General features: G+C 35.1%; 1 protein-coding gene across 2 annotated transcripts in view; it reads left to right on the forward strand.

The window, feature by feature from the left end:
* The first annotated feature begins 4,842 nt into the window (after positions 1 to 4,842).
* Positions 4,843 to 27,946, forward strand: part of LOC121738909 (DNA-binding protein D-ETS-3) — a 75,093-nt gene continuing 51,989 nt past the window's right edge. For both annotated transcript variants that reach the window (XM_042131179.1, XM_042131180.1), the window contains exons 1-3: positions 4,843 to 5,019; positions 10,213 to 10,568; positions 13,677 to 13,763. In XM_042131179.1, coding sequence (XP_041987113.1) covers positions 5,015 to 5,019; positions 10,213 to 10,568; positions 13,677 to 13,763 — 448 coding nt within the window. In that variant the 5' untranslated portion in view covers positions 4,843 to 5,014. The remainder of the gene's footprint in view (positions 5,020 to 10,212; positions 10,569 to 13,676; positions 13,764 to 27,946) is intronic.

Below are 27,946 nucleotides of genomic sequence, written 5' to 3' on the forward strand. Positions count from 1 at the left end.
ACCCCCGATTCGAAATTATAATAGGTGTCAGGAATACAAAGTATTAAAGCGATTAAATCCCTGGAAGTTACTAAACAGTTTTTCATAAAGTAGATGAACCCAAAATTAAGAAAACTATCGATCATTTCAGCTTTCAGACGAAAAAAGAATTGATTAAAATCGGTTCACTCGTTTGGATGCTACGTTATACGATACCAGAATACACACACAGACAGACCGACACGTCAAACATAAGCCCAACTTTTTGGTCGGGGGGTTAAAAATATAATATAACATGACTGTGATCTGAGTATAATGATCGGAATATTATAACAGTATTTTGGTTAGTATAGAGTATTTGACTAAATCGTGCCATGACATTGACTTCCCTGTATGGGCGCGTCTGTGTGACTCTTATCACATTTTTTTCTACTCAATTGCCGCTTTTTATCAAAAGTGCGTCTGACATCTTATTATCTTAGGTTACACCTACCATGTAGGATATTATGTGTATTGGAAAAGAAATAGTGTTTCACTGAAAATTTCTTGTAACGCAAATTCTTATCAGTCCATCAATGTGAGTTATCACATTTTTCAGCCTTTCAAGCAAAACCCCCTTCGAGTAATAATTTGAATTGTCTGTTTGTACATATGTAAAGCAGATAATTAATTCTTGTGTGAGTAATGTGATTATTATTCAGTATTCGGTGTACGGCGCTGCCTTACAATTTATGACTGTATGTTAATGGACTTACAACTTAGATTGCATTCAAAATGTACCTTTGCATGAATACGATAATATTTATTGTATTGTATTAAAGAAGGTTTTACTATTATGTTAAATACTAAATTCTCGTGTGGCGGTGTCTGTGGCCAAATTTTATGCGTAAGAACAAGAGAAAGTGCTTTTGTGCACTCTCAAGAAAAACAAGTCTAGCGTCTAGCCTATAATAATGACAATGTCACATGACATTGTAATTATTAGTAAATACGCACAAAAGATTTGGCAACAGACCGACTTTTTATACGTTGATAAAATTATCAATATTATAATAAATTATGCGAAAGTGTGTCTCTATTAATCGCTAGACAGGATGTAATCATAGATTGGGCTAAAGAACTTTCAAACTTATCTGCTAATGAAGCTATATCTTATTTCTATAAATATATTTACAATTTAATTAAATTATATATTCCAATTAAATTAATTAAACGATCACAATACACATTTTCAATGATAAAAATCGAGCTTGGATAAAATGGAAAAAATATGGTTGTGATTCTGACTATAATGATTTCGCTATGTATAGGAGTAGATTCAAATCTGAATGTGACAAATGTTATAAAGATTATATAGAAAATGTAGAGCATAGTATCCGTTGCAACATCAAATATTTTTGGACTTATATCTCCAACAAGAAAAGTAATTCTACTCTTCCAGACTCTGTTTTCTATAAAAATGAAACGGGTAATAACCCAGAAAAATCTGTAATTTGTTTTCGACATTCTTTGAATCTGTATTTGAGCCTTCTTCAATCCCAGATGACTTCGACTTATCTGATAGTTCCTTTAGTTATAATGTATCATCTGATATATTTTGTGATATTAATGTTACAGAGCAACAAGTACTCTCTGCTCTTAAGTCACTTGATATAGCAAAGGGTCCTGGTACAGATAATATTCCTCCGGTTTTCTTTATTGCTACTGCTCGTTCTATTAGTTTTCCATTATGTTTATTACTTAATAAATGCCTTCAAGAAGGAACATTTCCTAGTGTTTGGAAATCTGCTAGAATTGTGCCCGTACATAAGGGTGGATCCAAAAAATATGTAGAAAACTATAGGCCAATATCCATTCTTTCTACTCTATCGAAAGTCTTCGAAAAACTAGTTCACAAAGCAATTTATCCTCATTTTCATAAATTAATAATTCCCCAGCAACACGGCTTTGTAAAATCCTGATCTACCACAACTAACTTACTCATTTATACTTCCTGTCTTTTTGATAATTTAGATTCTAATAAACAGACTGATAGTATCTACACAGACTTTCATAAGGCCTTCGATAGAGTAGACCACAAAATTTTACTTGAAAAATTAGCTTTTAATGGTATTAGAGGAAATTTGTGGAGATGGTTCAAATCATATATTTCGAATCGAACGCAAACGGTAGCCATAAATGGTTTCAATTCTAAACTATTAAATATAACATCTGGCGTGCCACAAGGCTCAATATTAGTACCACTCTTGTTTATCATTTTCATAAATGATATAGATGAATGTTTTAAAAATTGTGATTTTCTTCTGTTTGCTGATGACCTTAAAATATATCGTGAATGTGAGTATATAATTAGAAAAACTATGTAAATCGCTTTGAATTTTGACATGATCCTCAATAGTAATAATTTCACTGTGTTTACATGTTGAATAAATGTTTATTATTATTATTATTATTATTAAATAAGAAAAAAAAATAAAGAAAAAAAAGATATTTTGAGTCCCGACTTTCGAGTCTCGACTGATCCCATGCGATAAACACGGCGCAACGATGTTGAGGGTACAATCTAGTATTCTTCTTCTTATTACTTCTCGATATTTTTCGTATTCTGAGTACATAATAGTAGTTTTAACGAGTATTCAAAGTGAAGGTCGGCACCAAGACGATTATGAAACGGATGGCTCTTTTTGTCGGATATAATAAGGTAATGTGCAGACTTCCTGCGCCAAGTGACGCTACTGTCAGCCCACGCGCCTGTATGTTGTGGTTGAAGAGCAGATGTTGGGCGTTTTGTTAGATGTCTAACACATGGCTAAAGTTAATCTTTACTACACAGTACACAGTATATAACAATCGGACAAGTGCGAGTCGGACTCGCGCACGAAGTGTTCCATACCGTTATAGAGCTAAAATAAGGAAAAAAATGTGTTTTTTGTATGTGAGCCCCCCTTAATTATTAATTTTATTTTATTATATCATATTTAAGTACATATATAATTGAGGATTTAGTAAAAAATTTAAATGTCTATATGTTTCCATTATGGATTACGAGCCAAAGAGACCAAAAAAATAACGTTTGTTGTATGGGAGATACCCTTAAATATTAACTTTATTTCGTTTTTAGTATTTGTTGTTATAGCGGCACCAGAAATACACAATTTGTGAAAATTCCAGAAGTCTAGCTATAGCGGTTCTTAAGTTACAACCTGGAGACAGACAGACAGACGGACAGACAGACGGACAAACAGACGCACAGACAGACGGACAGACATCAAAGTCTCAGTAATAGGGCCTTTGTCACCCTTTGGGTACGGAACCCTAAAAACAAAGCCGACTACTGTCTGTCCCCTATAATATAGGTTTTGATGTTTAAAACCAATGATATTCTATGTTACTAACGTAACTAGATTGGAAGTTTACGGTAGCAACGCGTTGCCACTTCGAAGATGCCTGCAGGAATATCTCACATACATAATGACATAACGAATATATGACTTGACATTGTCTTTTGAACAAAAAAGTGGTTACGCATTTCTGAGAATCTTTTGTAAGACATTGCTACTCTAGTATTTTAGAAACTCATTGTTTAAAACTATAATTTGAATGTTTGTAATAGATAAAGTGATCAATAGAAAAGAAGTTTCTCGTTTGCAGGCCGATTTGGAAACGTTACGTACTTAGTACATTTTTGGACCGGTTCAGATAAAAAAAAATTAACACTTTTAGTTTGGCTGTGCATCTGAGTTGTAAGTTAAGGCAATTAATTTTCTGAATAAAAATCTAGTTTAATACAAAAATAACAATATTTTTAAAGTACATTGCATATTTAGATAATTATGTTAAAAATAAAAGTAAATATTCTGTCACCACTTTATTAATTTAATTTTATTAATGGTTTCTAGCATTTGTTGTAATTTTGGCTTGGGAGCAACATCTAGATTTGTCTGAACTCTTTTATAACAAGTTTATTATTATTATATAAACTACAATGCACACAATATTTTCAAAATAATTCAGATAACCAATACTTTTTTTCCACTTCTATATTATTCTCTTCTTGTTCTCATGTTACGGATAAATGTTAAACAATGAACATCTGTGGGTCGGCTGTAGAATAAAGAAAATAGAATGGAGTGAATAAAAGGTACAGAAAGGTAGGCTGCATAGTATTTATCTTAAATATCACTAATAATATCACAAAACTTCTTGCTGGAGTTACGTTTTTAAACGTTACCGTAGTCGAATCGAGTTTTTCGGGAAATAAAGGGGCAACCTTGCGAAAATGTATTAATTACCTAAGCCTTGGCTTTGGTCTAAGAAACTTAGTTACAAAATAAATTTATTTTGAACGTCCGTTATCCACGCATAACGGACACCTAACGGACACAGTCATTAGTTTGATTCTAGATAGTAATCCAGGATAAAACTAATGAATGTATGGTTGGTTGGTAAACCAATCATAATTCATATCAGGCTGTGTGTGACTTTTACTATAATTTTCATAGCACTTGGATGTTTTTGCGCAAGTATCTGCGGTCAAATCGAGCTCTAAATTTAAATTGGTTATACCACACATTTCCCTTATACCGGATATGATCAATTGTACATTGTGTCGCATCGCGCAGAGCGTATAGTCGTCAGAAGGCCGTCACAACGAAATCATTAGTCCTCCGGTTAAAAACCCAGTTATATTAAATACCCCGATACGAATAATTACCCGATTATTATTAGGAACATCTGGATACTAAGTATTTACTCGGAACTGGTATTAAGTGAAAAGTTTTGAATGAAAATGCATTGTGAATGTGTTAACTTAATTGTGTAAATAGAACCTATCAAAAGCTCAGAAGTTTTGGTGAAAAAATATCAATTTTTCATGAAAAAAATATCAACTTTTCAAAAATTTTGTATATCTGTGCAATAAGAGATTTATTTTTTCGTGTAGTGGTATCACGGGATGTGATACCACACTAAAGTCTTCACCACGGAAAGAAATAAGAAAAAGGAAAAGCGACCGAAACGGAAAAGGATATCAGATATGAGGTACTGTAACTGGTTTGACTCTTTGCTTCACAGAATAATGCATAGCAAATTCCCTCTATGCTGGATATTTATTTAATGATTTCTTAGGTTTACGCGGGTTTCACTCATTATAATAAACTAGCTAATTGACCGAGCTTTGCTCGGTATTCGATAAAACACGAATAAAATGACATTTTCTAAAAATGATTCCTAGCTAGATCGATTATATATATATACAAGAATTGCTCGTTTAAAGATATCAGATATCACTCATTTATTAATAAAAGTGCTCGGCGATAAAATCCGTAAGTGTTTAAACCTTGTAATATAATGGATATTTATTATTATTGTCTACAAGCTGTTGCCCGCGACTTCGTCCGCGTCAGCAACATGTGATAACAAAGATAATAAAAAAGATAAAAAAAATCCCCTTTTTAAGGTTCCTTTATAAAAAAAGTAAAATATATCCTCCTCCTTTTCGTAAGTCGGTTAAAAGTACCCTAAGTTATTCCTTACTACATCAGCTATCTGTCAAAGAAATTCCCGTCAAAATCACTCTAGCTATTTCAGAGATTAGCCGGAACAAACAGACAGACAGACAGACATACAGACAAAAATTGTAAAAAATGTTGTTTTGGTGTATTAAGCGTATATAGGTACATTCATATGCATGTAGTAAAAAATGGTTCTTTAAATATTACAAACAGACACTCCAATTTTATTAATATGTATAGATAGATATTATACAGTGTCAGTACGTACGCACGGCTTAGCGGCTACAGAGATATCTAAGGAGAGCCGCCAATCGCGCGTTGCCCATATAAATCCAGCTATAAGTTAAAAACATACGACTAGGGAAGTGGGGAGTGCCGGAAGATGTAAAAAAGAAAAAACTCTTCTTCCGTCCAACGAATTTTCGATCCGATTACGGGTTCCGAAAGTACCCACACAACGCGGCTGAAAAAGTTTTACTTTCAAAAATTTTCAGCCCATTATGCAACTGAGACCAACATACTTTTGGACATCCCTATATCGCCTGGGTAGAATTTTCTAAACTTCGATAATAAAGTCGATAAATCGATAAGTATGTAAGTATCGTGGCTTTTTATAGAATACTAGTTATTTGACCGAGCCTTGCTCGGTATTCGATAAATCGAATAAAATGACATTTTCTAAAAATGATTCCTAGCTATCGATTTATCGCCCCCGAAACCCCCTATATACTAAATTTCATGAAAATCGTTAGAGCCGATTCCAATATTCCAATTATATATATACAAGAATTGCTCGTTAAAAGATATAAGATAATAACAGCTGTTTGACCGAGCTTTGCTCGGTATTTGATTAACCACGAATAAAATGACATTTCCTAAAAATGATTCCTAGCTAGATCGATTTAACGCCCCCGAAACCCCCTATGTACTAAATTTCATGAAAATCATTGGAGCCGATTCCGAGATTCCAATTATATTTATACAAGAATTGCTCGTTTAAAGATATAAGATAAGATTAAAGCACCAACTTACTTTAACTATAATTTTAACTATAGCAAAAAGTCAAATGAACTGTCCAATCTCTGGTTAAAGTCAATAATGGACGCCATATTTGACGATAACCTTGACCGCGCAATTTCGCTCGGTGAAAGTAAAATTTGACATAAGGGTCACAGTGTTGCCATAAAAAAATATTATTTCTGTCAATTTGTATTGATAATTCATTTTTTATACTCTAAACCCCATTAACTTTAGCAACAGATATCTGTCAAATTCTGTGGTCAAAGTTAAGGTTAAAGTTAATTTAACCTTAACTTAGACCATAACTATAACTATAACCACGCCTCTGGTGCAACCCACCCTTAAATCGGCTCAGCTAATCCGGGAGATTACTCACTACAACGTCACAAACTCACAAACTCGTTACCTCTTTAAAAACACACACACCAACAAAGTCAAGGGATATTTGTATTTTATGAAATATCTAAAAATCTATCAGGTTTTTGAAGACAGTAAGTGGAAGAATGAAAGCTTATTTAACGGTCTTTAATAAAACATAAAATCTTTTCCGGATTTTTTTTATACTAATGGTGCCGGTTGGCAGCGGACGACATGAAGCAACCGTAGACGACGTGTCGTCGCGACACTACTGGTTTTTATGTATTTCTATGAAATTCCCTGCGCAGCGACACGAAGCTAGCAACACTAATTATGCATATTATAAATTATTGACGACCTCTGTGGCTCAGTTGGTGGGCTGTTGGTAGCTCAAGCCGGGGGTCGCGGGTTCGAATCCCGCCGACGGAACAAGAATTTTTCAAAGTCCCTGGGTCATGGATGTGTATTAAATATGTGTATCTTATAATAAAAATCTTAAATATGTATAGTGTAAAAGTAATAAATATATTTCATTTGTCTGGTACCCGTAACACACTTGTGTTGAAGGACTTCCTTCAGGTACTTAGCACGGACCTGACTTAAAAAAAAAAAAATATACATAGAAACCAGTAGTGTCGCGACGACACGTCGTACTCTGCTGCAACTTCATGTAGCTTCTAACTTGTACCTTTAGAAAAAATCATTGATATTTCTATGGCCACAGAGTGCCAACTACTAAACCAACCAAACAACTTCTTTCGAATGAGGCAAACTTTTTTACATTTTTATTGCTAATAGCCTTATAATTAATAATAATGATTCCTAGTCGATGTTCGGCATAGAGTATTTAACCCTCATCATCAATCTTCCAAACTCATGAAAAGCAAGGTTTTGTCAGATTGCAAATATTCTGACTTTGGTCAACTTACCTACCCAATGAATATAAAAGTTAATAGCGAGACATTTAAACATAGTTGTGCGGTAGATTCAGCTGACATATTTTGCATTTAAATAAGATGAAATTGCTTAAAATATCCTTTCTTTATTTTTTCTTCGACTTCTTCTCCAAATTCTGAATCAAAGTTCTTGCATCATAATATAGCATTTGTAAATGATACCTAAAGTAATTTAAAAAAATGTATTATTAATCCCAATTTATATACCTACTACAGTTTAGTATTTTCGATAATCTCTACATTTTTTACAAAGGAGCATAAATTTACACTCCTGGCTCACAGTCAGGGGTGAAATACCATACGCTAAATGATGTAATATTAAAACCTCCATCGTGGGTATCGCAGACACAATATATTTTTAATTGTTATGCGGTAGTCGGCTGCCGCTTGGGGATTGTTGGGTTAATTTAAAGTAAACTTAATGATATCTCATTAAGTTTACAAATTTAAATTAACCAATATTCATTACATGGTAGGATAAAAATAGATAAATCTAAGGCTCGACTTGAATGCGTCCGCGTAACAGAGCAGTTTGGCCACTACACAAAGAAATCACAAGCAATTATAATATGTAAATAACAATTTAAATAAATGGTTACATACTTGCTTGTTGTCTCGTTGTGTAGCATCCAACTGCTCTATCGCGCAGAAGCATATACTTACAGCAAAATTGGTTCAGTGGCTTGGACGTGAAGAGGTAACAGACAGTCAGACAGTAACACTTGCGCATTTATAATAATATAATATTAGCATGGATCTTACATACTTTGCAGGTAGTTTCCATAGAAAAGACTTTCATTCTAACTGATAATGATGATGATGAATTGCAAATTTCTCCACATGATGCACCTATTACATTATTGATCCGGTCACAAATGGGATAGGCAAATACAGACCCTCTGCGTATGTAAATAAGTTCCATTGTTGTGAACAAAATGATGTTCTTTTCATATGAGGGTCCCAGTGCGCCTATTACCTTATTACGGTTAAAAGCTTTGAATAAGTGTTATATCGTCATGTTATGTCATGTTTATAACTCGTTTAATCCCCATACTAATATTGTAAATGCGAAAGTCTGTCTGTCTGTCTATTACCTCTTCAACCGCGGAACCGATTTTGCTGTTTGGCATGGAGATACTTTGAGTCTCGAGAAAAGACATCGGATACTTTTTATCCCGGAAAAATGTACGGTTACCACGCGATAAATGTCAGCTCAACAGAGTTGAGGGCGTCATCTAGTAATAATACAAATGTGAAAGTGTGTTTGTCTGTAACCTCTTCATGCTCAAAGACCTGAACCGATTTTGCTGAATTTTGTTTTGTTTTTCATCACGCAATGTAGTTACGTCGTCTATTCAAACAGTTATGTTTATACACGTCAACTAGTATAAACATAACTGTTTTAATTGGTCGTTTTAACGGCGGTAAAAATAATAAAGGAAATGGTAAAGGATATAATTAGTTACACGGTTGTAGTGAAGTCGGAAGTAGGGAGTTAACGCGTCTATGGTATAAAGAGACGCATTTGATTTGCATGTTCATTTCCAAGTTTAGATGGGAAATATTGGGCTTAGGTATACTTTGATGTCTGTAAAAATGGGATCTCCCGTCGATCTTTTTTTTATAAAATTAGAGGGCAAACCAGCAAACGGGTCACCTGATGGAAAGCAACTACCGTCGCCCATTAATACTCGCAACATCGAGTTGCAGGTGTGTTGCCGGCGTTTTTTTTAGGTTACGAGAGTAGAATAGAGAGTGCTCTTATGTCCTGCGCATATACTGGTATTTGGAGTCCAAATACCAGTATATGCGCTACCAAACTGACCACAGTCACCGAAACCGGTGTTAAAGCCATTATAAGAGAGTCACAAAAGGTCAAAATACAGTAGAGAATCTTATGTAAAACCTCTATATAAAATTTGGGATAAAATATGTAGCATATTCAATCTTGCTTCTAGAGCCTAAAGTACTACGATGACTTTGGTCAAAATTGGTTCAGACATACAGAGTCCTAAACTTTCGTCCTTATGCTAGGTGTGATATGATTTAACTTCTGAGACCGTGCTAGTACTAAAAAAAGTTAACAAAGATCTGGCTAGACTGTTCCAAGGACTGAAGTGTATTTTAGAAGAAATATTGTGTTCTCATTTCTCACAGGACTAACACAGGCAAATCCTTTAGTAAACACTTGATATTAAACACATCACTCTTTACTTTGCATAGTAGGCAATCTACGCGACACGCGCGTCGCCCTACTATCTACTAAATAACCTACGTTGAGTATTATTTATTTATACGGTTTTACGCATAAAGTTAATATACCTAGGGTATATTAACTTTATGGTTTTACGTAAAGAAAACTAACCAATGGCAATATTTTTATCCAGGGTTGACATCCGCGGTATAAAGTGTGCTAAAGCACTGCGCACAGTGAAAACTGCGATGTACGAAAGCAGCTGCTCCTATGCCGGAGCCCTAGAATTAAAAAGAAGCGCGTTAAAAGAGGACCCTTGGCCCACAACAGAATGGCCGCCCTACCGACTACACCAGAGCACCTTCGAGCAGCTAAAGCAGAGTGTGGAGAAGGCAAAGGCAGCACTACAAGACAGATCAAGCTTGCTGGGGACAGCGACAGCGTTCGGCGACTTCTACGGAGGACAGCTACAAGACAGCAGTACACTTGGCTTCAGCAGGTCGAGGACAGATGACTCCATGCTGTCGATAGAGAAGAATAAAGTTCTTGGTAAGTTATTTGATCTGGTTGTTTCTTTGAGTTGCGAATGGAAAAACCTGCTTGATCTTTCTTAGTTCTTACCAAACGATACGTTTTAGTTTAATCTTATTCTTAGGAAACAGCATATTTTCGAGCTCTTCACCATTGTTTGAAGCATTTCCTACCAGGTGCTATAATTATTTAATAGACCAGCCAAAAAAGCATTAACTCGGAGCCTGTAGCGTATACTAACGAATGACACAATTTGTTTTAAGGTCCATAACATAAAAATTCAGTATCGCGTCACAATATGAAATAATCGATCCGTCTCAGGTGCACGTGTAACGGAATTTGGATCTTACATTCACACAATAGGGTCGGCTTTGCGACAAACGGTGGTTCAACTCTTTCAGATTAACACTAGGGAGGCTGCGTAGGTATAGGTAAGGAGGGGTGTTTCTTCGAGATAACAATCTCTTTGAAGGGAGAGGGGCGGATTGCCCTACCGTCGCCATGGCAACGCCAGACCACGCCCGCTGGATCATCGCCTTATAAATACTAGTGGCGAAAATAAAATTTTATTATCTCCGAAGAGTTCATTATTTTGAAAGTTACCCTGGCGCGATACTCTTCCCGAGTTTTAACGAGGGCGACGGTTGGATGCAAGATAAATCTGACCGAGTCCGAACCTTTTGTTTTACTTGTATACTGTGTAGCCTAAATTATTGTACTCGCTTTTAACACAATGGAACTTAAATATGATGCACATGTTCAGCGAAGTTTCAAAATCTGTAGGTGAGGAATATGATTTTCTCCGGTGTTCATAGAACGTAAATATGAAAGATCACATTTAAAAATGAAAAAAGCAAGATTTCTGATTTTGATCTGATATTGATTTTCGAATCCCAATATCTTTGTATCGTCCTTATACTCATTAAGGGCGCGAGTAACCCTAAAGTGTCGATTTTATAATTCCTTTTTTATACTTGAAAATAAGCCCGAAATGTTTCATTTTCTAAAATTAGATACTACATTATATTTCTGAGAATTCGATCTGAGCAAAAACACGATATCTTAAAATTTTCTCGATAGAAAAGAATCACAAAGATGCATCTAATTTTCACGAATTTTTCATTTATTGCCATAACCGTGCATTGAACTAAGTTAATATTTTAACACATTGTATAAAATTCTGTCATTGTGAGATCGACCTAGCGGATTTTTAAAACGTTGTATATTTATCGAGTTATTGAAAAAAAACTAATTTGGCGATGAATCTGCGTCGTTCTTTTTCATCTGGCATATGAAAGACGGGCGTGAGTGTGAAGAGAGGACGATGTTTGATTTTTGGGGTTAGTCGCCCTCTTAAGTAAAAAATTTAGTTATTTTAATTATTTTAAAGAAACAAAACCAACATAAATATCTCACAATAATTACCGACATGGCTCTCCCTAGTCTGCTTCAAGAATAACAAACAAGTTTGAACAGAAACAAGGCAAATTAGCATAATATTCAAATAAGTGCAAAAATCCACGCCAAGGGTCGGCCCTAATCTTATAGTCGTTTAGAATATTAAAATTTATAAGCCCTTAGGGTCGTACTAAAGAGTTGTTAACATGAAAATGATTGTGATACGCCCTCACCTAGTGTATTCAAATTTTACATTGATATAAGACCCATAGATGCTTGACACGTTATACTTATTAAAAGTCTCCACATGTTTCTACGGGTCTCTGTCAAATTTGTGACCCCTACAAAGTGAACCTAATAATCAAACATACCAAATTATTTTTCCTCTATTCGATCCTCTTCCTTGGTTGTTTTGTTTCATCATTTCATGCTTTATACTTAAAAATTCACATCCAGAACACATTCAACAAAGGACAAAAATTGATTATAGCTCACAAGCGAAAATATAAATGAAAACGACCATTGTGAAGTAAAAACTATTCTGGAACAGCATTTAGATTTTTTATTTATTAAGTTGATTTTAATTTAAATTTTCTCCACCCATTCTCCTTTATTGCATTCTGTAATTAACACTCAATCGTCATTATCATATCTAGTTATTAAACATCGTATATTTACCAGTTAATATCTCAGTCCCGTACAATCGTCAATTATGATGGCGTACTTTAGATGTTATCACATAAAATATATCTATAAATCAACTGCAACTGGTCCGATATTGATTTTTAACGTTTATTACGTAAAAGGGCTGGGGCCGGTTTGTTTCGTAATTTATATTCATTAGCCGTTGGGCTCGGCGTTTGGATAGTTGTTACTCAGGATTAATTCAATTTTCATAGTTTTTTGGTTGTGTAAATATTTTGAAATATACTTTCCTGTAGTAGGTAAGCTTAAAATATGGAAAGATTCTATTGTGTTAGACGGGACTTGCGCATGGTATAGATTGATAAACAATTAGGTGTTATATATTTCAATATCGAAGGTCATTAAAATAAAAACACAGGTGATTTACGCTCAACAAAATCACTTATCTAAATCCAAAAGTAAAGTTGAAGCAATTAAGAGATTACAATAGTTGGGGTGGATCAAACAATCACATATTAAAGTTGACACCGCTAAGCCAATAAAGCAATCCACAGACTCTCACGACCCATCCCCTGGATACAAACAAACAATTATTGCACAATCAATAGCCACTCGTGCGTGGATTATAAATCAGCGGCGATAATGGGGTGCCTTGGGTGACATCGTAGTTCCAAGTCGCGACAATAGATGGCGCGCATCGGCAAGCGCGTGCGCACCGCCGTTGTTGTGTCAGTCATTTCATGGGAACCCTGATTGGGACAATGAACACTTAATTGTGCGAAAGTAACACCAGTAATGATGCGCCAGTCCCCCCTCGAGATTTATGCGTTCCGCTCGACCCATAAAAGCGCCTCAGCATGTTTATAAATAGTCGAAAAACATATTGCGCTGAGCGATTCCGGGATGATGCACAACTTTTTCGGCGTGGGAGACTCCCGATTGACTTTATAGTTTGAATGGGATATTTTTTATTCAAATAATAGACCAGTTAAAAGATTGAATTACGTAGATCTATTAACTTATAATCCAATTATATTTTTGAATTTACCGTTTTAACATTTTTTAATTCAGGCCCTTTTTTAGGTTCTGAAAAATTGTCCGGAGGGATTACTAAAGGCTACACGTCTTCGTCAACGCTCTCAGAATCACTTCGTGCCACAAAGTGTACAGGTTAGTGATTTTTTAGAAATGTATAACTGCACTTAATCTTTAATTAGGAACCCATTGATGAGACAAAGTGTTAATTTTTTTATAATAAAAGTTCTAGAATAATCTATGGTCCAGACTTCAGACCGGAAGACAAGTCATACATACAAATTTTGACGTTTAATAATATGAAGCTTGTGACTCGTGTCGCAGTTTATCATGTGCACAGTTCATATTTATTATAGCTATAGGTAAATTTCATTTTCAGACATAAAAGTATTTTCCTTTACTGCATACATTTACGATTCCTATAAAAGTTTACTGCGCAAATTCTTATTTTACAACCCTAAGCTCTCGAACGTTCTAGATGATCGCAACGACAATATCTCGGTAATTTATTCGAATGGGGGTGGTATCTATGTAAATAGCTCCCTCCTGTTATCTGGGATGACGTCATAGCGCCAACCTGATTAATGACGTCACGCCCCTCCGACTCCCGTATACCTCTACCGATATTCCATCTCTATACCTTGGTCAGGGAGATACCGTGTATGTAATAACTAATAACCATTTTGCATAGTATTAATTATGATGTAATATGTCGAGGCAAAAAGGTAGCTACTGCAGAAACATTGAGGAACTTGCGTTTTACCTCGTTTCTTTAAAATATTCATAAGTTAGTGGTATTTTTATTGACTGATTCGATGTCATCGCTGCAACTAAGTAATATAAATGGAAAAGGAATCTTTATTCGATTGTTTTCAGGTGCATTACCTTTCCAAAGAAAACCGCAAAGATCTGTTACGAAAAGTTCTATCTTGCATTATTTTCTTTTAATGCTTGTCCTAATACTTTTTCCCCGCCACACTCAAATACCAAACAATAGATCATTAATCAATTTTCCACATTGCCAATCCGAATGATCAAAGAGTGGCAACATGACGTTAAATCGTTAATGATGTACAAAGACTTTTGAGACGAACAGAGCGTAAAGTCAAAGGAGCAATTAAAAGTTATACGAACAAAGCAGCGGTTAGTACGCCTACTGGTGCATTTGAACGTTGTAACTTCTGTGAAATGGTCTTTGTTCTTTAGAGAGTATAAGAGTTAACTTTAAAGTGAAAAATTTATATCAAATACCTTTTGTAATCGGATAGCTTGGATGTAGCATCGTTCGATTGAATTGTGAAATACTTAAATCGTATGCATGTCTAAAAACAACACAAATCTTAGCCTACAAGTTTAGTTATTATAATTAAGTTTTTTTTTCTAACTCATTTTATTATAATTTTATTTTCAAAACTGCGTCTTCCTCACATGAAAAATGAGATTAGGTTTTTAAGTGTTTATTCTATTCACAACGCGTAACTTTTTTAAATGATTATCAAATATTTTTTGCACCCCATTTGCGCTCTACATATTATGTTACATATCGCAAACTTTTAATTATGAACATATCGCTATGGCATGTCTAAATTGGGGCACGTGTCGTCATGCGCCATTGTAATTAAGTACTCTTCACTAGAGAGGGTATGGAAATCGAATGGTCTGATTTAAATACGTTTGCGCTACCACATGGGGTCAATTTAGACCACAACGCGGTGCATCTATGCATTTCTAAAGTACTGCATTGACAGATTTCAATTGCGTGAGACGTCTGCAAATCTGTCAAATCCATACAAATTTAGAAATGCATCTACACTCTACACTTTAGTCCATGATGGATAACCATGATTGCAAAACTATTTATACCGGTACAATGTTGACCGTGGATACTCATAACCGTCTTGCACAGGTCAATAGACAAAAAGAGGATACTGAAAAAAAGTGTTTTAGTTTTTCGGCCAAGGCTAAACGTGCTCTTACAAAATCTATAAAAAAGAGGACATAGCAATATGGCGTATGACCTACCAGCCCAACGTTATCTCTCTACATGCAACGATACAACAGATACACTCACATTTATAATATTACTATGAATGTGGTTTGTATGAATGTCATGAATGGCTTGATGGCTGCGGCCTGGGACAGCTGAACAGCCACATCTCAATCACAATGCAAATATATACAGTAGTAACTCAGTGAGTTGCAACTTTCATCTCAATGCTTGAGATAGGTGTGATGGACTTACAGTAGATTAAGAGAAAATGTAATAATCTTGGTATGTGACAAAATTATGTAAATGAGACAAACAAAGGATAATATGGGCGGCTGGCCCATAGACGACCCTTTATTGTAATTTTAAAAAATGCTTGAGATGATGAAAATCACGCAACACAAAGACGATCACGCCAATTTGTAAACGCCTGTGAAAAATCCACTAAAATTATTTTAACAAAGGATAACAATATAGTTGGATAATTATTGCAATAATTCCTTTATAAATATTACAACCGATTAATTCAGATACTAAGCTGGCACTGCCTTTCGTTCGGTGTCCAAATAGTGCGGCGTCTAAAAATAAGCTAATTAAGCATAACTGATTACAATGATGTAGGACTATAACAGTGCGTTTGATTCGGACGGCCCAGTTTGAATATTATATATCTACTGTTATTAATTATAAACTACTGTTTATTATGTATATTGTGATTTGTGACTCAATCATCCCCCTACCATCCTTGACGAATGCAGCCGCGTGTGACGGCCGTCCCCGAATTCGCGCTGACAGCCGTGTATCTTCACAATCTTTTCTCATGGACACAAAAGATAATATGGTATGCTCAACTTATTCCACTAATTGCGACAATTTTTCGTGACCCACCATGAATATTTTGATTTAAATTCGACTTACTTGACTTGTTGTCCCATCCAATTTTGCAATTTAACAATTTCGGCCAACATTTCTGCACACGTGAATGCTGCAACATATTAATACATTTTTTGGTTTTAATACTTTCTTGATCATATTTTTTTGTGTTTGTATCCTTAGGGCCTGTTTCAACACTTCCTGATAAGGCTATCCACCAATCAACTTGACAGATCAAGTATGGAGAATCTGTCAAAAAAGTTGTGAATAGCCTCACTTCCTGATAAGGCCACCAATTAACTTGACAGATCAAGTATGGAGAATCTGTCAAAAAAGTTGTGAATAGCCTATTATAGGCACTTTATCAGAAAGTGGTGAAACAGGCCCTTAACATCCATCATTATGTTATTTTTGATGTACCTACATCAAAAATAACATAATGATGGATGTACTTAGTTATTATTCCCAATTATTTCTACGTCCTTACGCATCTTTAAAAAAATGCGTTGACTATAACTGGAGTCAAGACTATTTCGCACTTACTAACACCATCTGTTGAAAATCAATAAGAAACTGTAACCGCCTATGCCTTACACGGCGCGGCAGTACTACAATTACTATTAAGTAACTCAATAAATAACTAATAACTAAAATCCCGTACACTTGATCACCTTGCAAAATTACCAATTCCTCAGTCTTCGCCTCTTGTTCTAAGCCATGTTACTGGAGTGGAAGTCAAAAAACATGTTGCGTCAATTTCCTCGAATGCCGTAGGTGATGATGGAATTAGTCGTAAGATGATTATTCCTATTCTCGAGTCCATCACCCCTGTATTAGTCCATATCTTCAATCATTGTATTGATACTTGTGTTTTCCCTAGTGCTTGGAAGGATGCTTACGTAATACCGTTACCAAAGACCTCTAAGCCAAAGTTGGTATCTGACTTCCGTCCTATTTCAGTATTACCTTTCCTTTCCAAAGTTTTAGAACGGTTGATCAGTTACCAGCTTACAAACTTCTTACTGGACAATAATATCCTAAGCTCCTTTCAGTCCGGTTTTCGTCGGGGGCACAGTACCACTACGGCATTAATTAAAGTGATCGATGACATTCGTCATGGTATGGACAACAAACTACTCACTATATTGACATTGTTAGATTTTAGCAACGCATTTAACACAGTCGATCACGATATTTTGCTGAGTTTGCTAAGGTCTATCAACATATCTCCGGCAGTGGTTGCCTTAATTCGCAGCTACCTCATTGGTCGTCGTCAGAGAGTCAAATTGAATGAATCTTTTTCGGATTGGAGTGACATCTTAGCCGGTGTTCCTCAGGGTGGGGTCTTGTCACCTCTTCTATTTGCGATTTTTATCAATTCCATCACTAAATCCACTTCTCTCTTGTCACATTTATATGCCGATGACTTTCAAGTATATACTCATACCTCCTTGTTTGATCTATGTAGTACTATTGGCTCTCTCAACACGGAATTGGAACTAATTAATGACTGGAGTAAGCGCCACGGCCTGGTAATCAATCCATCTAAAACCCAGCTAATTATTATCGGCAGTCCTGGGCTTGTATCTAGGATTGACTGGAACAGCTTACCTCCCGTGTGCCTAAACAACGTAGTGATCCCTTTTAGTAAATGTATTAAAAACTTGGGTGTGTATTTTGATGACACATTATCCTGGTCTCAACACATAAAAGAAACTAGTAAAAAGATTTTTGCAACCTGGTACTCTGTTTGTCGCCTTCGTTACCTCTTGCCTATCCCAACCAAAATTAAGATCGCTGAGTCCCTATTCCTGTCAATCCTCGACTATGCTGACGCTTGTTTGACGAATATGACCGATGATCAAATAAATAAGCTAGAGAGACTTCAAAACCTTGCGATCAGATTTATATTCGGGCTAAAAAAATTCGACCACGTGTCTGAATTTCGTACGAGTTTGAAGTGGCTGCCCATACGCTTTCGACGAGATGCTCGTATACTATCACTCGTTTACAACATCATAAATGATCCTACGACACCTATTTACTTAAAAGAAAAATTTGTATTTCGTCAAGCTACTGTTAAGGAGCTCAGATCTGCGTCGAATCACCAACTAGAAATGCCCGTGCATCAAACAAAATTTTACGGTTCCTCCTTCGTTGTTACTGGTATAAGGCTCTGGAATTCGTTGCCAAAGCATATCAGACTTGCAAAAACATTGAATGCTTTCAAAAGTCTCGTCAAGTCGCATTATTTAGCTAACTGTAAAAATAATACTAAATCATAATCCATGCATTTGTTGTGAGTTAAATTACACTTTAAATTATTAATTACTATCCGTGTCTGCTATAATTATTATATCTATTAGTAATTTAAGTATAGTATCATTCTATTATATTTATAATATATATGTATAGTATTATTGTATATTTTTATTATGCATGTTGTGTTTTTTTTTTTTTGTATTCTTTTGTTTGCACATGCACGTTTCTCTTCTTTACTGCAATCTCACCTTTGCCCGTGGTGGTTGCCTGGAAGAGATTGCTACCTAGTAATAAGGCCGCCATTGTGACACCTGAATATTTTGTCCTTTTACTTGTACTCCTTAATTTGTATCTTTATAAGTGTGCACAATAAAGAATATTTCATTCATAGTCATCGTGGATAATCCCTAAACCCATGGGAGTAGTACCCATTCGTTCCGGTACTCGGCGAAAATCGGCTGGGTGGTACCAATTCGTGACGGTAGAATTATTCATGGATCTCCAAATCGTGGGAATGGTTGTGATTTAATGAACTCATGATCATTATCAGAGAATTTAGCGAATACAAGTTAATGCTATTAATGGAATCCATGCAGACCATGCCGTGATGGTTCCCGAAGTAGGCGTAATGTTGGACAGATCCAAAAAATGGGAAGCCAATTAAGTATCAGATGTATTATTTTGCTCTATGCAATTAAGAAATAAAAAATTTGGTTACGTTTGTTATGAATACAACCAGTTGTTATAAATCTTTTTTGGAATTTAAAATTGAATCGCTTCTGCTCCATAGATAGAAAATATTAAATTTTAAAAAAGTATTGTGACAAAACAATCAGGTGTATTAAATGCATATTAAGGATGGGTTGCACCAGAGGCGTGGTTATAGTTACAACTTACAGTTATGGTTATAGTTAAAGCTAACTTAACTTTAACCTTAACTTTGACCAGAGAATTTGACAGATGTCTGTTGCTGGTCCGACAAGGCTTTAAATAAACGTGGGCGGGGACGCTGCTGGTAAAGGAGAACTGTGGAGAAGAAGAATGGCGTTTTTGTATGATGACAGCGTTAGTACCTTTTTTCGCCACGTTCATTTAAAGCCTTGTCGAGCTCTATGGTTATGGTTAAATATTGCGTCCATTTTTTATTTTAACCAAAGATTTGACATTTGCATTATAGTTATAGTTAAAGTAAGTTGGTGCAACCCACCCTAAAGGTTAATATTGTCTACAAATCCAAAACCTTTTTACAAATTTCATTTTAAACAAGAGAAAGAACTTTTAAAACAAGAAAATAATAGGCTTTTTACCATGAATATTAAAATAATGGTTAGGCAAACTTAACTGATCCCTTTAAATGTCCCCAAGCGAAGTTTATTGCCCGGGACAGAGTTAACAAAATTAATGGCTAAAATTTCTACACCCGTAATGAATACATAGGAGGAATACTAAATAAATCATTGTTACGTTGCATTTTGAACGATGCTGTTTGATAAGTTTGTTACAAGTTATAGGAGAGAGCGAATTTTTAATATTATTGTCTGGATTTAATTTTTAGTACATACGAGAACTTTACTTATTTTTATATTATTTTGTAAATGTTAAAACTAATAAATATAACTTTTTATATTATTGTATTGTACAAATGAAATAAATATTACTTGTAATCTATAACTTATGATTAAAAACACAAAGAAACTTAAATATGTAATAATGGTTTATTATCACGAAAATCGAATATCAATTAGTAAAAATAAGAAAACCATTTGTGTTTTTACATTAAGTTCATGAGTTAAGTTATAAATAAAGTGTTATGAAATGCTCAATGAGTTGATTTTATAGCCTTTATAGAAAAAATTAAAAAATTGACTCAGTCAACGTTCTCTAATATAAAATTTCTATTAAGTAAACGCGTAATCGCTACCACCTATGGCTTAGTGCGTGACTGGAAAAGCGACACGCGCTCACCGGAAACAAGCGAGGAACGCGTGCGCCGATTCTGTTCAATGGAACGTACGGAGGCGCACTTGAAACATTTTTATTGTAACCAGCACCGGGGGTTGCGCACCCCTGCCGAAGATACAAACTCGGGGACATAAAATATCTTTAAAAACTCCGCTGTCTTTCCTCGCAACTTTTGAAAGTTTCTTGTGTTGACTTTTCTTTTATTCGTTGCTTTGGTATTTATTTATGTAAAATAATAAAAATACTATTTTGTGATCATATCGAATAAAAGCTATAGACAACAATATTACGGAGTACACATCAAATCAGTCTTGTTTATTATTTTATCTTAGAAAATTCAAAAGTTATTTGACAATGTATGTTTGACATGTATTTTGTTTAACCTTTATTTTTCTATTTTGTTTTTTATTTTGTATTTAAATTATGATAATAAAAATATTTTGAGGACAAAAATGTCGAATAAAGATTACCTCGACCGTTGGCTAAAACTGAAAGATGATTTTGAGTTGTTACTGCGGGAAGATGAACAAATTCAGCACAAGGCATTGGAAAGGTTAGGTGTAAAGCCACAGGCAACTGCGGTAGAAACTGTATCAAGAATCTACGCTAAGTACTGCGACTTTTACAACAAACTATGTGATTGCTACGATCAAATGACTCAAGTGCAAAGGCGACCTCATATAAAGAAAGTTATTGATGGCATAACATGTCGGTTAATCGAGCTCAAATCAGCGTTGCAGGACATTGAAGTATTCGAATACACATACCCAGATAATGCACTACAACAGATGCTCATGATCCCACAAGATATAGAAATCATTTGTCCATTTCACTACCCCTTTGAGACTCGGGAACAGGAGATGCAGTTCATTGTAGACAAAGTTTTCTCCGAAATGGAGAAAGAGGCTTCTGTCTCATCGTCTCAAAATGTTACTAATGAGCAAGAAGAAGTAGTTTCTCCTGAAAACCAGATAAATAAAACGAACACAGACCGGAACTCAATATTAGCAAGCACGAGAAAACTTAGTGCAGACAAAGTCAGCAACGATGAGTCAGTCGACGAATATAATTTACATCTACTAAATATACAACGCATGGAGCGATCGAGATATACTACGAGGGAAATGACTAAAAAATTTAATAAAGACAAAGATTTATATTTAGAGCTAGCAGGACTTAAAGCTCCTCCAGCGAGAGAAGAAATGCGAATAAAAGCTGCTAAATATATACAAGCAATTTATCGGCGTTATATGGAAATCAAAAGAGAACAGTTGCGAGAAAAGGAATTAAAACAGAAATTGGGCATGATTATACCGTCTTGGTCTCCCCCTTCTGCAAAATTACAACTTGAAAAAGTGAAAGAAGCTCGACGACGCTTTCGGCGAAAGTATCACGAGGAGTGGTTGAAAAAAAGCATCGACGAAAATGCACGCGTTTTCAGACTCAAAAAAGGCAGTGTTATGGAAGATATCTCAAGTGAAATAAGACAATGGTTTCGAGAATGGTACGACAATGTTCATACATTTGATGAGTTTCCGTGGCCACTAGAAGGTGGCTCTATCCTTGTTGTCAAAGGAGAAACATTAACTATCCCAGAATACGTAGAATGGCATGCCAAAGAACTAAAGCGACTCGCTGCTAACGCAGACCAGAATAAACAATCTCAGAAAGAAGGTAAAAAAGCAGCAAAGGCAGAAAAGAAACGACGTCAGTTGGAAGAAAAACTGAAAGAAAAAAAGATGTTAATTGAGTACCAAAAATCACGATTAAATCCAGAAACTGATCCAGGGGTCATAGTGCCCGTAGGTAAATACGTTGATCCTCTTCTAGAAGACTGGAAAATATACCAGAGTGAATGGAAAGAGTTGGAAAAACCTTACAACAAAGAAAACTTAATGAAAGGCTACATAAAGGAATTAGTTACCGAAGGAGCATGTAAAGAAATGCAATATCAGCTTAGGCCAATAGTCGATGATATGATGAGACTCGAATTGGCGATGTTAAAAAAATCATTGAAAATAGACTACGATCATGCCGATGAACCATTGCCCTTAACAAAAAAGAGAAAAAAGCCTAAAAAGGTCAAAAAACCTAAAAAGTCAAAAGTAACTCCAGAAAAAATGTTTCAAACTTTAGTAGAAGGGGGAGTCATACACAAATATCCACATACAACACTGGACGACTTTTGGGGCGAAAGAAATTATGCTGCAGCGGATTGCAGGGCAGTTTTGTGGAAACCTACTTTTCCCTCACATTCTTTAGGTGACGTAAAAGATCAAGTACGAGTTCGATGTCTACTCACTCAAGGCAGTGTCTGTAAAGATGCAGTTAGAAACCATATGCTCGTCGGACCCAAAAATTCTGGAAAGAAGACATTGGCATACGCCGTAGCTACTGAAACTAATTCCATTCTTATCGATTTATCGCCATTTCATATCTACAACAAATTTCCGAGTACCAAAGAATTGAAAAAAATGTTCAACTACATAAACAGGGTAAGTAGACTGATGCAACCCACTGTCATCTTCGTGGAAAATGTTGACAAAATGTTTTACGCTAAAGTACCAAAGCATGAGAAAATGTACAACCCTACTCGCCTTCAAAAGAATTTCTACAAAGAAATTATAAAGCCAATGAACAAAAGTAGCGACAAAATCGTTGTTATCGGCACAGCGACTGAACCTTGGTTATCCAGAACCAGTCAACTATCAAAATGTTTTCCGTCGGTTATTCTGGTACCGAGATCCGATTATGGTACCATAAGTTATATTTTAACAAAAATGTTAATGAAATATCACGAGGTCGACCGCGAGTTTAATGTTCACAGTGTGGCGCAGGTTTTGCGCGGATACGATATTTTTACAATTAAAAAAGCTGTAGAGAATCTGCTTAATGCTCAAAGAGTAGTAGAACTGTACTTTAAACCTTTAAAGCCAATTGAGGTTGTTAACGCAGTACTGAACCATCCAAACGGCGTTTATACCAGCGAAGAAGAAGCAGAGCTTTACAAGCAGTGGTACCTCAAGTACACACCGTGGGGCAAAAAGCTCCAAAACTACAAGGAAATGTTAGAAACTCAACTAATGAATAAAATAAAAATGGAAGAAAGAGAAAAACAAAACAAAAAGAAAAAGCCTTAATAAAATGTATATCCCAAAATAATGCTACTTTAACTTTCATTTTGTAAGAACTAATATCATTCATCCATTTACTGTCTTCAAAAATTCCTAATAGATTTTTAGATCACACTAATATTATAAAGGCTTACTTCTTCACGTCTAAACGGCTTATGTAATTTTAATTAAATTTGGCATGGACTTAGTTCATACCCTGCTGGTATACATAGGCTACTTTTTACTGAATGAAAATATCACAATTTATATCTAAATATATAAAACTCAAAGGTGACTGACTGACATGGTGATCTATCAACGCACAGCCCAAACCACAGGACCGATGGGCTGAAATTTCGCATGCAGGTAGATGATATGACGTAGGCATCCGCTAAGAAAGGATTTTGATCAATTTCACCTCCAAGGGGTTCAAATAGGGGATAAAAGTTTGTATATAATAATACTTCTTAACGCGAGCGAAGCTGCGGGCAAAAGCTCGTTCCCTAATAAAACGCGGGTAACACCCGGGACACAGCTAGTATTTCATAAAATACAAATATCCATAAACTTTGTTCATGCATTACCTATTTTTACTTAAATTTAATTAAAATACAATTATAAAAAATAATAACAAAGTTACGTTGATCGATTATTGTGAAGTTAAATAGTGCTTGTAACTCTTTATCGCAAATAACATAACATCGATAACCATCAAACAGGTAGTTTAGAGTTTTGATTCTAAATAGGCCGCCTACTTGAAACTGGCAAAAATACTCTGTGGGATACTTACTATATTTACGCGGAATAAGTCACTGCCATCTGCCTAGTTACGGCACAAAATTATTTAGACGAGTAGAGAATTAGACCCTGGGTTCAAACCCTTTTTAAATAGTGTTTAGGAAAATACAAGTTGCTTATTGTTAGGTTGTCCCCAAGCTAACGTAATGCTCTTGCAGTTCCGGAAAAGCGCAATAGATGGCTCTATCTCAAACTATTCTAGTGCGCGTGAATGTATTGCTCAAAAGTGAATATAGATGGCGCCGCAACTAAAATATTCTGAATAATATCCTATCGTGAATGCATCACCTTTCTCTGATAATGAATACATATTAATTATATTAAACTACTTGTAGTGGTCATAAAATTAGTAATTTTAACATATTTTTATAGCCTTTTAATACAGTTTATATAAAATGTTTTTCAGAAATCATGCTATGTATTTACATGGCCATTACAATAAAACAGTATTTTGTTTTAAACCCAATATCTTAACAAAGAGTGATTAATTATTAATAATCTACGTTCTCTCCATTCGTAGCTCTACGTGCTACGATCTCAGAACGTAGACGTCTACGTCGTAGCGCTACGGACAAGCTACGCAAGGTGCTACGCTCTGTTTACTTAAAGTTAAAAATCAAGGTTATTTTACAATATAAATACTTACTAGATAATTTATATTAAATAACTTTATAGGTATCGTACATATTGCACAATGAAGTCTACTAAGACATGATATTATTATATATCTATCACAAAGTTATCCGTAAAAAAAATCACAAAATTTCTGTAATATATATACTTAAATGCCTTTTTCCCTGTTTTCTGAGGACAATCTCTTCATTAAGGCGAGGATAAACCCCAATTTGTTATTCCGTGACTCCCGGTTTACCTAGTTCCAATATAATAACGAAGTGTTAAAAAATATGAGATATAAAGCACAATATTTAAAATACCTTAAACCATAAACATTTTAATAAAACGTAATACTTTGGCTGTAATTAATTTACAAACTCACCTCCGAAAAAACTCTATTTCATCGAAATATAAGTATTAACTAGCATAATTATACATTTTATTTGAATAAATTGTTAGTAAATCTATATTAAAATTTCTTTAACCGAACAATTTTGTTTCTTAATATTTATTTCCAAAGATATTTAAAAAAAAACATGAAAAATAGAGAAGATCCGCCGGAGTTCTTACAGTTTTATGCTAAGCTAAAATGAATCTTATTGCGATGCTTATACGCTTGGTCTTTGGTTGTGTGCAAGGTTATCGTTTTTGATTGAGATTAATCCCCGCCTTAATACTTTTGATTGCCTCACGTCGAAACATTAACCAATCAACTGTTGAAGAGATAAAACTCCTATAAAAAACAGGCATAAATAACGTCCTGAAAATTCATTACAACATTAAATTCTTAATTAAGTAACTTAAGTTTCTTTTACAAAATCTTAATTCCTAACAATATCAATACCGACGACTGTATTTGTTACGATTGGTAACCCTTTCACGCCCAAAAATAACCACAAAGGCAGCTATAATCACTTTATCAGTAACTAGATTAGCGGGAGGAAGATAGGGTCTATTGTAGTCGCGTGGCCCCCACTCCCCCCGCCTCCCCGCTTCCCCACCACCCCGCTTCCCCACCGGAAATGGCGGCGGGGAGCGGAGACAGCGGCTTCCGGAGGTGAAGTCGTCGGTAGTTGGTGCAGGACCATTGTTCGAGCTCCAACCGACCTACTTCCAACTGCCGATCTTCCAACCTCTTCATCCTCCCTCCACATGGTCTAGGTCTCTTCCAACCTAGACCATGACGTGCAGAGTCAGCAAAGTTTTTATCTCACATTTTTTTTTTTCATAAACAAAATTGATTTTTTCATATAAGCAAGTAAATTAATTCTTATCACCAAAATAAGCATATTATCATACAAAATACCTTAGTCCTAGAGTCAGTCACTTTACCAAAAAAAGTATAAAAAAAAGTTTATCTATACAGGGTGTAACAAAAACAAGTGATAATACTTTAGGGTGTGTACGTGTTCCTTGTAGAGAGTTCACTGTGAAAGTAGCAGCGCTGAAAGACCAAAATTTTTTTTCACTTTTGTATGGGGAAACTCGTGACGCTCAGGCCATTGCCCATACAAAAGTGAAAAAATTTTTTTCGTCTTTCAGCGCTGCTACTTTCACAGTGAACTCTCTATAAGGAACACGTACACACCCTAAAGTATTATCACTTATTTTTGTTACACCTTGTATATATAAAACTCAAAGGTGACTGACTGATTGACATAGTGATCTATCAACGCGCAGCCCAAACCACTGGACGGATCGGACTCGGACGAGAAATTTGGCATGCAGGTAGATGTTATGACGTAGGCATCCGCTAAGAAAGGATTTTGATAAATTCCAACCCCAAGGAGTTCAAATAGGGGATGAAAGTTTGTATATAAAAATACTTCTTAACGCGAGCGAAGCCGCGGGCAAAAGCTCGTTTATAAATAAAAGGTAATTCCTACCTTGTTTCAGATATTGATAAATATTGAAATGAGTTTTGAACTTACGGCTATAGAGTGAAAGTAAACTAATTAAAGTATGCACACAAAAGTTTTTCAATAGAGCCAGAGTAGACAGAATGATAGCTGTGTTGTTTGCTAGACCTCCGTCAAGAGTTTGGGCAGTTCCACTCTGATCTACAATTATTTTAAAAAAGTGTCTGTTAAATACACATTTTTTCTTACGTCAAACAAAACGTACCTATCTATTTTTTTAATAATTGTAGAAATTACTTGTTACAATAACGATAATTAAATATTTTAGTATGAAGTTAAATATAATTGTTTCTCGTCAAATTACTATACACGATTTCTACGTACCAATATAATTTGTAGGATGTTTGTAGGTATGTTTAATAAACAAAATAAAAATTTATATTAGAAGTAACTAGATACAATGTTTCATTGTTTTTATATGTTACAGATGACAAGGAAGATTATATTAGTCTTAGAAGGTGCATCTAATAAATATTATTTTATACTCTTATCTACTTCCACGGATGTAATTCTAAAAGTAGACACTAAAATGTATAAAGCAGTTTTGTTTTCAAATATAAGCCTAATATTTAATAGAAAATAACTAATTTCATTTTCAATTCAGTTCCAAGTGGAACAAACCTCCCAGCTAGCGTATTTTGTGATTTAAGCTGAAAGTTCTCTACATTACTTTCCTAGCGCTTCGAATTAACTTCAGGCTTTATTAAATCCCATATATAGCATTGTTATTGTGTATTCGGTAACTTTATTTTGAGTGGAAAATTTTGTTCAATCTTTTTACCAACCGAT

Source organism: Aricia agestis, chromosome Z, assembly GCF_905147365.1.
Source record: "Aricia agestis chromosome Z, ilAriAges1.1, whole genome shotgun sequence".
Classification (NCBI taxonomy): Eukaryota; Metazoa; Arthropoda; class Insecta; order Lepidoptera; family Lycaenidae; genus Aricia; species Aricia agestis.